The sequence below is a fragment of the Caretta caretta genome, chromosome 7 (genome assembly GCF_965140235.1).
Source record: "Caretta caretta isolate rCarCar2 chromosome 7, rCarCar1.hap1, whole genome shotgun sequence".
In the NCBI taxonomy this organism is placed as follows: domain Eukaryota; kingdom Metazoa; phylum Chordata; order Testudines; family Cheloniidae; genus Caretta; species Caretta caretta.
Window position 1 is genome coordinate 78,928,897 of NC_134212.1, and position 14,310 is coordinate 78,943,206.

General features: G+C 38.8%; 1 protein-coding gene across 5 annotated transcripts in view; it reads right to left on the bottom strand.

Moving 5' to 3' along the window:
• JMJD1C (jumonji domain containing 1C) overlaps window positions 1-14,310 on the bottom strand; it is a 310,246-nt gene that overhangs the window by 117,730 nt on the left and 178,206 nt on the right. For 4 of the 5 annotated variants that reach the window (XR_012669363.1, XM_048857004.2, XM_048857005.2 and 1 more), the window contains one exon: window positions 1,105-1,218. Coding sequence is in view for 3 of the 5 variants with exons in the window: in XM_048857004.2 (XP_048712961.1) it covers window positions 1,105-1,218 (114 nt within the window). In the remaining 2 variants the exon portion in view is untranslated. Of the gene's footprint in view, window positions 1-1,104; window positions 1,219-10,113; window positions 10,676-14,310 lie in introns of those variants that run through there. The other variant, XM_048857007.2, reaches the window with a different exon arrangement.

Consider the following 14,310-nt stretch of genomic DNA (forward strand, 5'->3'; position numbering starts at 1 on the left):
CTATTTCCCCATGTTTCCCCCCCCTCCCCCCCACTGTTCCTCACACGTTCTTGTCAACTGCTGGAAACGGCCCACCTTGATTATCACTACAAAAGGGTTGTTTTTTTTTCTCTACTGCTGGTAATAGCTCACCTTAACTAATCACTCTCCTTACAGTGTGTACGGTAACACCCATTGTTTCATGTTCTCTGTGTATATAAAATCTCCCCACTGTATTTTCCACTGCATGCATCCGATGAAGTGAGCTGTAGCTCACGAAAGCTTATGCTCAAACATATTTGTTAGTCTCTAAGGTGCCACAAGTACTCCTTTTCTTTTTGCAGATACAGACTAACACGGCTGCTACTCTGAAACCTATAATAGAGAGACAGCTTATGGCAATTTGCATTGGACTGATTATAGTCAGAGTAAAAAAAAGAAAATCAGTATTCTATCCCTTTTTATTTACTAAAGAAGAAATGTTTTGAAATCTTATCTTTCAAGAAAATCAAATTATGTTTTTCTAAGGATTCTGGCGACTAGATCCCTCACAAACACCATGTCTTAAACACATACACAACTACATACTGAAAGTACTCTTCTAATTTATTAGGGCTATGATTAAGAAATCTGGAATGCTGGAATTGTGAAAACACACTTAGAAACAGCAGCAATTATCCATTTATGTCACCCATGAGGGGAGAATCAGACTATTTTTTAAAAGAAAATAAACTACTGTAATTCAGTCTTAAGAGAAGAACAATAAATAATCAAGTACAAATGCACTACTTGAGTTTCAATGACCAAAGCACATCTCCAGTCGAACAGACAATATACTGTTATCTACTCCATAATTAGCTGTATTAGTTAACTTTTAACAAACAGGTTAGAAATTTTATTTTGAAGGAGGATCTGTGACACAGTATATGTAGTTTTTTTCCCCTTACAGATTCACCACTAAAGTCTGTGAAATGGTGAGCACCTTCTGTTTCCATTGACCAATGGGAAATGAATGGGCTCAATATTACACAGGATTTGGCCCATAAAAAGTTTTTTAAAAAATAACGCACAGAGGATTCAATTAAACTGGATGACTTGGACTTGTACACTACCCATATCTCTTACCTGATAGGGCTGAAAGGCACTATCTTCAGTTACAAAATCCAGTTGTTTGTCCACAAGGAATTCTACTGCAGTGATTGACCTGTACACACTTTTTCCAACCAAGGGCTTGAATGTCTGAAAAAATAAAATGAACAAAGCTAAGAATTTCAAAGAACCAAGATAAGATTTGGCTCCTCCTTTACCCCATTGTTCCAGCAAATATAAAGTCACATGTGTTATGATAACCCAGTTAATGCCTAATTATCTCTTGCTCATTCAGAACAACTAGTCATTTAAGATAGGAACCTGAATGTATTTTGCTGGTTTGTTTGTGCTGTCAGTGGAAAGACTAGGGTGAGAACACAGAACTGCAATACATAGTCTTCCTTGTCCACATTGCTGTTGAGCAAGAGAATGTTTACCACAGAAAATCAATGTTCCATTTCAGAGCACAGGATTTTACCCTGGCCACACAGCTGCATATTCAGGTCGCCTCTTTCAGCCTGCAGGTCAGGCTTGCACAGCAGCATCTGCTTAAGACAACATGGTGGAAGGAAATGCAGGCATGAGACTGCACCCTTCATCTCTGCTGAATTCTCTTCCACCATGCTTGGTCAGTTTCCCCATTCTCCTGTTCTCTGACACTTATATTGCCTCTCCTACTTTCATCTTCCCTTCTGCACTCCCTCCAGGCTACATTACTCCTTCCCCTACCAGCAATCAGACTCAGCTGCTCCAACACAGCAGCCTCAGACAAAACAGCTTTTAAGCCTCCAGTGACATGATCTTCTCTCTCCTTGGAGGGCTTCTTCCACACTTACAGAGAGAACTATCAGCTCCTGCACACTGACTCAGAAGGATGTGCTTCTCCCAAGTGGAAATTCTGCCGCCTCCTCTGGCTCCAAAATGCTTTCGTACTCTCCCATTTAGTGCAAGAAGGAGAATCTTACAGAGAATGAGTGGGAAGAAAATATAACTGGGGAAGAAGGTTCCCCTTGAGCAGTCACTCTGATCAGTGGGGGTGGAGTTTCCCGGACCAGAAAAAGTATAGTGACAGTGTGACTGGACAGGGGTTTACCAAGAGGAGGAGTTAGATGACAGATTGGTGAGAGGGAATCCCGGGAAAGTGACTGAGGGTAGCGGAAAGAGATATGATGAGGTTGTGAAAATGGGCTGACAGTAGAAAGAGGAAGTGATTGAGGGACCGGGGGAAGACAAGAAAGGGCACTTTCAGCAAAGAAAGTGCAAAATGCAATGAAAAAAAGAAGGGAAAGAAAGAGCAGATGAAGAAAACTGTACAAGACAGAAAATCAGGAATGAGGGAATACAGGCAATAAAAGGAAAATACATCAAAACCGAGAACGTAAGGTAAGAATACAGGAGGAAAAAGGAAAAAAATAAGTAATATACATACACTCAAAATGTATAATATAGAGATTAGTGAAAATGCCACATATGTGAGAGAGTATATGTGCAAGTGAGGGCGAACAGATAGCTAAAATAACGTGCCTGGGACAATCATACACAGAATTTTACTTCGGTCACCTAAACAGTGCAGCAATCATAATCTACACTGATATGCTGAACATGAAACAAGAAAAACTGGGAGCTAGCATCTCTGTAGCACCACTCCATTAAAACGTCTAGCATCTCACCAACCAGGCAGGGGCTTCTCCATTATGAATCACTGTTCCACAACATGACACGCTGAATCTGTCTCTCCAACCCCCCTTTTTTTTTCCAGTTGAAGTGCAAATAAGAAATTTCACACTTGCTTTATTTAGCTAAATCCAAACAGGAATATACTATGAAATCATCCTAAAAACAGACTTATTTCTTCTAGAAAAAGAATTCACTGTACTAATAACATCTCTAAAATAACAGAAATGGAAACAAAACCCCACCCTCTTAAACACTTCCTTTTAGAGCTGTTGTGCAGACTTCATTCTGTACAAAACACAACTGGAAGACAAATTCACTTCACTGTTATTCATTTCCAAATTTAAGAATACCATCACCAGAGGTTACTATGTTTTATCAGGGTGTTGTCTTGTTACTGGTATCGGTAAAAAAATAAAAAAAAAACCTGCAGAGTTTAGCAGGTCTGGCACTTATACAGCAAACGAGGAAACATATTCCCAGAGCCATGTATTAGTTTATTTTAACTATGTCCTATTTGGGGGAAGGGAGCTACTTTCTCTATATTTACCATGCAGATTTAGCATGCTACATTGCTCGTTTCTGTATTTTCTCAATTATAATCCCTTCTATTACTGTCTCTGAGAAGGAAAAAACTCATCAGCCAATCAGCAGTCCTCAAAAGTATGATAGCCACAAGAGATTATTTGAGGAAGGGGAATGAAGATGAGAAGGGGCAGAAGGAAAGGAAGAGAGAGAAAAGAAAGAATGTGCTGGAATGTTGGGCAATCATGGATCCTCAATGGTTTGTAATTATGTAACTTCTAGTACTTTACAGAATTCCTTTACTCAAGTTGTTTACATATAGCTGGCCTTGGAATAGTTAGTCTTTTGAGTCAGTAAAGAATGGAGTTCAAACCCTATAATCTGGAACAAGCCATGTGTGCCAAAATAAGTTTTAAAGAACAAGCAGTTGAATTTAACAATTCTGATGGTTTAGTTTTTCTATTTACTGATTAGCATCTGCATATTTACATATACTCTGCTTCTTCTTCAAACTGATTTTTTTACATTGCCTTAAAAATTTAAGTCAACAAAAATGATTCTGTAAACATATATCTGTACATAGAACGTAATTAACTAAACAACAACAGCAGCAACTATCTGGAGTGTGACTTAATGCTTGTCTTTGAGCAATACTACATAGTAAGTTACATATAAAACACCAGTTTATCTGATTGCAGGTATTGTATGAACTGATCCCAAATCATGTATCTGTGAATGTTGCTCTCTACTCAGAAAAGTAATTTAATACCTACTAATTTAGTTTCTCTAACCCCCTTAATAGGCCAGCCCAGACAGTCTGGGAATATAAGTCCTCCTACAAGCAGACAGACAGAAAATAAACCAAAACTGTGCAATGTCACACCTCCCTAGAACAGAGGTGGCAGGCCAGCTGAATGTGCTTAGCTTGAAATTTCCCAAGCAGTAATGGAAAACATTCTTATATAAAACATCTATAAAGAGAAGTCAGAATTCTTGGAAAAACAGTCCAGATTCCATCAGTGAGACTCCAGAACTGGAATGTAGTAATGGATTTGGAGAAGCTAAGCATCAAGTCAAGAACACTATCCCCGATAATGTCACGGCTAACCTGGTGGCTGAACTTTGTGACTTTGTCCTTACCCATAACTATTTCACATTTGGGGACAATGTATACCTTCAGATCAGCGGCACTGCTATGGGTACCCGCATGGCCCCACAGTATGCCAACATTTTTATGGCTGATTTAGAACAACGCTTCCTCAGCTCTCGTCCCCTAAAGCCCCTACTCTACTTGCGCTATATTGATGACATCTTCATCATCTGGACCCATGGAAAAGAAGCCCTTGAGGAATTCCACCACGACTTCAACAATTTCCATCCCACCACCAACCTCAGCCTGGTCCAGTCCACACAAGAGATCCACTTCCTGGACACTACAGTGCTAATAAACAATGGCCACATAAACACCACCCTATACCAGAAACCTACTGACCGCTATTCCTACCTGCATGCCTCCAGCTTTCACCCTGACCACACCACACGATCCATCGTCTACAGCCAAGCTCTGCGATACAACCGCATTTGCTCCAACCCCTCAGACAGAGACAAACACCTACAAGATCTCTGTCAAGCTTTCTTACAACTACAATACCCACCTGCAGAAGTAAAGAAACAGATTGATAGAGCCAGAAGAGTTCCCAGAAGTTACCTACTACAGGACAGGCCTAACAAAGAAAATAACAGAACGCCACTAGCGGTCACCTTCAGCCCCCAACTAAAACCCCTCCAACGCATTATTAAGGATCTACAACCTATCCTAAAGGATGACCCAACACTCTCACAAGTCTTGGGAGACAGGCCAGTCCTTGCCTACAGACAGCCCCGCAACCTGAAGCAAATACTCACCAACAACCACATACCACACAACAGAACCACTAACCCAGGAACTTATCCTTGCAACAAAGCCCGTTGCCAATTGTGCCCACATATCTATTCAGGGGACACCATCACAGGGCCTAATAACATCAGCCACACTATCAGAGGCTCGTTCACCTGCACATCCACCAATGTGATATATGCCATCATGTGCCAGCAATGCCCCTCTGCCATGTACATTGGTCAAACTGGACAGTCTCTACGTAAAAGAATAAATGGACACAAATCAGATGTCAAGAATTATAACATTCATAAACCAGTCGGAGAACACTTCAATCTCTCTGGTCACGCAATCACAGACATGAAGGTCGCTATCTTAAAACAAAAAAACTTCAAATCCAGACTCCAGCGAGAAACTGCTGAATTGGAATTCATTTGCAAATTGGATACTATTAATTTAGGCTTAAATAGAGACTGGGAGTGGCTAAGTCATTATGCAAGGTAGCCTGTTTCCTCTTGTTTTTTCCTACCCCCCCCCCCCAGATGTTCTGGTTTAACTTGGATTTAAACTTGGAGAGTGGTCAGTTTAGATGAGCTATTACCAGCAGGAGAGTGAGTTTGTGTGTGTATGCGGGTGGGGGGGATGTGAGAAAACCTTGATCTATGCAGGAAATAGCCCGACTTGATTATGCAAAGAGTTGTCACTTTGGATGGGCTAGCACCGGCAGGAGAGTGAATTTGTGTGGGGGGTGGAGGGTGAGAAAACCTGGATTTGTGCTGGAAATGGCCCACCTGTTGATCACTTTAGATAAGCTATTACCAGCAGGACAGTGGGGTGGGAGGAGGTATTGTTTCATATTCTCTGTGTGTATATAAAGTCTGCTGCAGTTTCCACGGTAAACATCTGATGAAGTGAGCTGTAGCTCACGAAAGCTCATGCTCAAATAAATTGGTTAGTCTCTAAGGTGCCACAAGTACTCCTTTTCTTTTTGCGAATACAGACTAACACGGCTGTTCCTCTGAAACCATTCTTCAACTGTTTCTTCATTTTTCTACCTGCCAGCACAGACAGTGGGAATTCCAGTAAGTAGTATCCCATGCCACAAGAGACATAAAATGGGTAAAAAAAAAAAACACAAAACCTGAGAGACTAATCAACTACGGCATGAAGGACTCAGCGATCAGAGTCAAATATATAATGACAAGAAAATATATACAAGGATGTCCAAGTGGCCTCTTTACAAGACTATAGAAAAAAAGCTTCTTTACAAACCACAAAAAGTCTCTTGAGAAACACGTCTATGTGCTGGAAATGGGAAATACTGAACATCTTCAGCCTACAACCAATCCTCCTTTACATGGGCAACAAAACATAGCTTTCCCTTTTTATTTCTTGTAGCTATATGATTCTAGGACTTAAAACCCGAAAGGCCTCAATTAAGCAAAGCACTTAAGCACATACTTAAGTCTATATCTATTCAAAACAGCACATAGGCACATGATTAACTTTAAGCAACACAGGACTTCGGAGTTTTTCTGAATTGGTGCCTCCAATCCTGTTTATTTTACTGCATTGTGATCCAGTGCTTGGTCAAAAGAAGTTCCATGGATACAAATGCTTTAGTTTCTTTATTACCAGTGTCATTAATAATTAATATTTATAGTGCCTAAATTGACTTGCTCCTTTGTTACATCATCAAATAATGATTAATACAGCTTTGTACCAGTGCATGCAGCAAAGCACCTGCCTGGAGGGGGCATCTAGCATAGCTCTCAGGCTAACACCACCATATAACTTTCAGGCTTTTGTGACCTTGATGCAGAAATTGGGTGGGTTAACATATTTAATAAATTACTCTCATTGCCTAACAGAGTGTGGGTCTTGTAGACAAATTCCCCTCACCTCTGCAATCACACAAACCATCTCACCCATTTATGATCACTGTAACAACTATAGATATTGCTTACATAAAGTAGTAGTATCAAGAAAATATATAGTGTATTTTTAGATCTATTTAACCCAATTAAGCAGCTGGAAACAAAGTAGTCCACTACTATGTGACCAACCAGCTCTCTGAAGACCATCAGCAAGAGCACATAGGGCACCAGTGGGGTCCATGGACCTCAAACTTGAGAACTGCTGTGTATAGAACGGTTTCAGAGTAGCAGCCGTGTTAGTCTGTATTCACAAAAAGAAAAGGAGTACTTGTGGCACCTTAGAGACTACCAAATTTATTTGAGCATAAGCTTTCGTGAGCTACAGCTCACTTCATCGGCTGCATATAATGCATATAAATAACAGAATATTATTTTTAGAATGTCTACATTATTACAGTGGCTAATTTTCATTGCAAGGAATACTCAAGTTATAGCTGAATAAATAATTGTGTGGTTAGTTCATTAGGGTATGTTTAATATGAATTATTATTATTACATCTTGTTTAGGTGGGTATTGAACTCAAATGCCTAAAACCCCACTCTTCAGCTCACACTAAGGTCATTTAGGTATTATTCTTATATGGTGTATTGGCCTTGTTAAAATACCCATTTGCCTAGTAAACATTTACAGCATTTTATCCATTAAAAAGTATTGAAATTAAGTAACTGTTACTGTTTTTAACTAAAAGTATAACATTAATATTCACCAGTTTTTGCTTTCTTTAGCAAAAAAATACAGAAAACTTGATACATTTTTTATTTAAAACTATAATACTTGAAAAGATCATTCACACTAATTTTATATATGCTAGTAATTAAACTTACTTTTCTATTTATTATTTTCTAGTCAAACTGTTTAATTAAGATAACACAAACACTGGCACGTTCTCATTATGCTGCTTCATCATTAAACCTCCAAACAGCTATATTTTTTCCCAATAGCTGTTTGTTGCCATGATTTATACTCAGAAGTAATTTTATCAAGTAGCAAAAGATAAAAGATAAATAAAATGGGTTTTGAAATTCAAGCTCATTTCTTATAACCTCTCTCATATAAAAGAACCACAGGTTGTTGTATTTCCTGTAAGAGAGAGCTAGTCATTTTCCAATTTGAAAAACACATAATTTAGGACACATCCCAGCTTTTCAACTTAGGTCAAAGGGTTCTGGGAGTAATGTTTAACTACTGTTAGTACTGGCTAAAACTAAAATTATTAGAACCTCAGGGGTAATTAACAAGAGTTTCCAATTCTTTTAGGCCAAACTGGTGGGGCATTTTTGTTTTTGATATATCAAGCTGTGATGTACACAAATTCCTTCAACTATTATTTAAATAATTTGTTTCTACCATAATACACAAGTTCTACGGTACTAAATGACCTGAATCTACAAAAAGGTAAACTAGATATTTACATTTAAGTAACTGCACTGATCTCGTAAGTAAAAAAAAATTTAAGTATTTCATACACACAAAAAATCATGACACACATACCTTTATAATCAACTAAATACATTCCAATATACAAATTTATTTTAGTATTTACTACATGCACTAGATACATTTTCATCTATGAATAATTTCTAACATGTTCTTCAAAAAAAATGAAGGGCACATCTAAAATCATCTAAATTCAACATACACCCAGTTTTAAGTGGCAAACAATGTATCCATTATTCATCTAAATACTTAAGTAATCAGAAGCATAATCATGCATTCTACTAACATGCCAACACACCATCTTCATATATGAAAACAAGAAATTATGTATGCATTTATTTTAATAAAGCAAAAACTTAAAATTCTGCTAACATTATTCTGGCTTTTCCAGTGAATTAGTACTAAATATTTTACCGGTCTAAGTGCATTTGGAATGTAAAGAAATGTAAATAGAACATGTGCATAATAAGTAAGTAATTCAAGACTGGGCAGATCTATCATTCTGCTAGATACTTCTACAGCCTTAGGGAGCTGCCATCTGATGAAAGTCACTGTGGAATACAATTCTGGCCACAAAACAGCCTATAATTCAATACTAATGCAGAAGACTGTTAAAGTAACAGAAAAATTGCTTTTATATTCTATATTCAGCGCTGGAAAAGAATATCTACCTACTGGTTACACAAATGGCACTAACGTGTTAACTAGAATATCACATACTGAACCAAACTACAATAAATTCCCAATAGTGTGTGGATGTCTGCCTTATTATGGCCTACCACTACATAGGAAAAATGCTTAGAACAACTGTATCCTGTTTGGAGTTCCATGGTGCACTACATTCCATTCACATGAGAAAAAGCAGACCAGATGAGCCTTCTCTGAAAGGCATTTTTAAAATAAATCAGCCACAGTCCTTACAACACAATTGAGCTGCTCAACACACACCATGTTGAAAGCACACCATTTAAAATGTAACAGGAAATACATACATCGTTTACATTATTTTTTCCATGATTTTTTAATTTTGACTGTACTCAATCCTTTAAATATTTTTAGAAAATTACCTATATAAAAATAAGTTTTTGTTGACACCTTTTGCATCTCACAAATATGAGGTTTGCAAACAAACATTAATATAACCAATATCTTAATATGATACTGCAAGTTTTATTTAACATAACATTAGTGTCCTGTAGGAATGTCAAATCTAATCTCTCAGCCAGACAGGGCTTTGGAACAACCACCACAGTTGTTAGAAAATACCTGGGGTGCTATAAGAAGAAAAATCAGCATATCTGGAATAAAAAGTCAAACTGTTTAAAAACACTGAGTGAAGTAAGAGCAACACCATACACAGCCTACCAGCAGCTTCTTATACTGTATCATTTTATATATATATATATATACACACACACACACACTTTCTCAATGTCCTAAGAGAACTGAGTTTTATTAAAATTATTTTTAAAGTGAAATACTGTTTTGCTATATTTCTAAAACTGAGAAATCTCAAATAGCCCATTCCACACTCAGTGAAGAAAAAAATGTATTAATTCAAAAAAGACAAGAAAAGAACAAAATATAAATCTTACTTTGTCCTCGACAGTCTCAAAGTAGCTTTCTTACAAGTCATGGCAGTCAGATAGCTGGTAAATCTCCCATTTGCTCTAGAACAGTGTTTTCACAGGATCTCACCCACTCATACACACCACTTTAGTCTTCAAAATCAAAAGAAAATGTTTTTAATCAACTATTTCCGGATTCACTTGCATCTTTGACACTGAACATTCAGAAAAGCTAGAAATGAAAATCAAGCCCAGGCTGTAACCTAACAAGTATTCGACGAGCAAATCCTGTCTCCGTCTCAGCCCTGGCACGGAGGCGGAGTACAACTCGGTCTTTGTCATCAACAGTGTGGTGTTAACGACTGAGAAATCCTGCAGCTGAAGCACTACTGCGTCCCCAGATCTGGGTCATGATCATTTCTGCCGAGCCTGCTTACATAACCAAGCAGACACTCCAAACAGACAGCACATCGAGACAGCAGCTAGATATCCACAGAAAAAAAGCCTCTCGAAGGATACTTCTCTCTGTCTGGAAACGCAGTGCAATAGCTTCCAGCAGCGCAGACACCCAAATGAGAAACCAGCTCTTTGCTTAGGGCATGTTGCAAGAAGGGAAGAGGCGGTGCTCTGTAAACTGTAACTAATCCCCCGTCACAGGTGGTGATGGAGTCACTTCCAGCACGAGTCACATTACCGATTACTCATTTGGCTGGCCAGAGACAGTGGGTCATAATTTTAACTACAGACAAAGCCAGACTAGTGGCGAGACTGACAGCTCAAGTTTACCGTCCTTGCCATACAGCAAATGCAGGTATCAAGTTTTCACTTTCCCGATTTACTTGAAAGAGACAGGGTTTAAGAATACAAATGGTAGGCCTCTGGTGTCTGTCTCGCTCCTAAAGGAGAATGTCAATTTGGATTCTAACACCCTAGCCATTCTACAATTTTATAGCAAACTGCTACCAAACAATTCTGATTTCCTAAACAGTTTTAGATAATAAACAAGAACCGGAATTGGATCTAACTCTCAAAACAATCTAATCTCTAATTGTTAGCAAAGATAAGTAAAATGCAATTTGTGCAGTGTATTAGTATTTTACAAAATCTAAACTTTCTTTCTTTCAAATCTCAGTGTAATAAACCATGTAAACAGCTTTGATTCTGATTTTTTTTTAAAGAAACACACCAGAAACTTAATTTAGTTTGCTGTTCATTCACTATTAATTATTATTATTATTATAAAAGTGCCAACAAATAGCCCTAAAACTGGGGAGGGGGAAAAAAAGATGGGTGCAGGATAACAGCTTTAATACAGGACTGATTTAAGACCAACATGCACTCAGATCAGAAGACGGTAAGGTAAAGTACATTCACAGCCAGGGGATTAAGCTATACCTCTTTTGCTGCTACAAGCCAACCACACTGCAAGATGAAATGGATTTGTGAAGTCTGGCAGGGTTTTACTATTTGGAAGCCCTTTAGTTTCCCACAATATATGTTAACAGTTTATAACTGATGCAAAAGAAAAGGGGAGTTTTAAGTGTACATTTTTCCCCTCGCTTTCTGAATACAACCTCCTAGCTGCTCTCCACTGCCAAATATTTACAACTCAATAAAAATGTGTGTTTTGCTGCTTTTGTACAGGAATTGTCAACTTACATATATAGTTACAATAAACAAAAAGACATGACAGATTTTATTTGATAACTTGCCATAAATTACTGTAAATTTGATTCTACATGCTTTGTGCTTTTATTAATTATCGTTTGCATTAAAAACAGAATGAACAATGCACCAGACTTTCTAAAGAGGAAAAAAAATGTGTGAGGTGCAGTACCTAATATAAAAAACTGTTTCCAAACAATTATTCTAAAAATTCAGCAATTATGCTCATGATCTACTCTTCAGTTTTAGTTCACATACACAGCAGGTAGAAAAAAATCATAAGGAAGGCTGGGATTACCAAACATACAGGCATTATTTCCTCCAAACTCTTTAAACAAAAAACAGTGGTACATTCTTTATTTTATGGAGGTCCGGGGAGGGGGACAGTTTGCCAAGAAAATAATACGAAATCAATTCTTGACTACCCCTGTTCTCATACTGAATTATTCCAAATGACAGACATAACAGTGAACTGGAATGCAATAAATATACCAAGACATGAAACCATAAAATTATGTGAGGTTAAAAATTAAAGGTGAACTGAAAGGTATTTTGCCCACTAAAGACATTCTTCAGGGTAGGGTTTCTTCCATAGCAGTTCACGACACCTTATACACAAAACCAATGCATCAAACCATGATATCTGTGCTCACTTTAGGACATTACCTAGCCTAAATTAAGGCTGCATAACTGCACTTTAGTTCAACGGGATTCTTAACCTCTCCTCAGAAATAATTTGAATTTTGATATTCCTTGGCCTTCTAGGCCTGCCAGTTCCAAGTGATAGAATCGGAATGGCTCAACCCAATTGCCACATATGGCAATCAGGGTTTTAGGAATGTTTTAAAGACATTTCTGATACCTGCAGACTGGATAATTGTTTGATTTCAATAGCTAGAGAAATCAATTTAAACAGGCTGCATGGACCCCAAATTACATCTTTAGCAGAACGCACCCAGGGAAAGGTGATTTCAAGGGGTCTATTGGACTAAACAAACCTCTTCACAATCAGAAAAAGAAAAGGAGTACTTGTGGCACCTGAGAGACTAACCAATTTATTTGAGCATGAGCTTTCGTGAGCTACAGCTCACTTCATCGGATGCATACCGTGGAAACTGCAGCAGACTTTATATATACACAGAGAATATGAAACAATACCTCCTCCCACCCCACTGTCCTACTGGTAAAAGCTTATCTAAAGTGATCATCAGGTTGGGCCATTTCCAGCACAAATCCAGGTTTTCTCACCCTCCACCCCCCCACACAAATTCACTCTCCTGCTGGTGATAGCCCATCCAAAGTGACAACTCTTTACACAATGTGCATGATAATCAAGGTGGGCCATTTCCTGCACAAATCCAGGTTCTCTCACCCCCTCACCCCCCTCCCAAAAACCACACACACAAACTCACTATCCTGCTGGTAATAGCTCATCCAAAGTGACCATTCTCCCTACAATGTGCATGATAATTAAGGTGGGCCATTTCCAGCACAAATCCAGGTTCTCTCACATCCCCCCCACCCCCATACACACACAAACTCACTCTCCTGCTGGTAATAGCTCATCCAAACTGACCACTCTCCAAGTTTACATCCAAGTTAAACCAGAAAATCTGGGGGGGGGGGGGAGGGGGGTAGGAAAAAACAAGAGGAAATAGGCTACCTTGCATAATGACTTAGCCACTCCCAGTCTCTATTTAAGCCTAAATTAATAGTATCCAATTTGCAAATGAATTCCAATTCAGCAGTTTCTCGCTGGAGTCTGGATTTGAAGTTTTTTTGTTTTAAGATAGCGACCTTCATGTCTGTGATTGCGTGACCAGAGAGATTGAAGTGTTCTCCGACTGGTTTATGAATGTTATAATTCTTGACATCTGATTTGTGTCCATTTATTCTTTTACGTAGAGACTGTCCAGTTTGACCAATGTACATGGCAGAGGGGCATTGCTGGCACATGATGGCATATATCACATTGGTGGATGTGCAGGTGAACGAGCCTCTGATAGTGTGGCTAATGTTATTAGGCCCTGTGATGGTGTCCCCTGAATAGATATGTGGGCACAATTGGCAACGGGCTTTGTTGCAAGGATAAGTTCCTGGGTTAGTGGTTCTGTTGTGTGGTATGTGGTTGTTGGTGAGTATTTGCTTCAGGTTGCGGGGCTGTCTGTAGGCAAGGACTGGCCTGTCTCCCAAGATTTGTGAGAGTGTTGGGTCATCCTTTAGGATAGGTTGTAGATCCTTAATAATGCGTTGGAGGGGTTTTAGTTGGGGGCTGAAGGTGACGGCTAGTGGCGTTCTGTTATTTTCTTTGTTAGGTCTGTCCTGTAGTAGGTAACTTCTGGGAACTCTTCTGGCTCTATCAATCTGTTTCTTTACTTCTGCAGGTGGGTATTGTAGTTGTAAGAAAGCTTGACAGAGATCTTGTAGGTGTTTGTCTCTGTCTGAGGGGTTGGAGCAAATGCGGTTGTATCGCAGAGCTTGGCTGTAGACGATGGATCGTGTGGTGTGGTCAGGGTGAAAGCTGGAGGCATGCAGGTAGGAATAGCGGTCAGTAGGTTT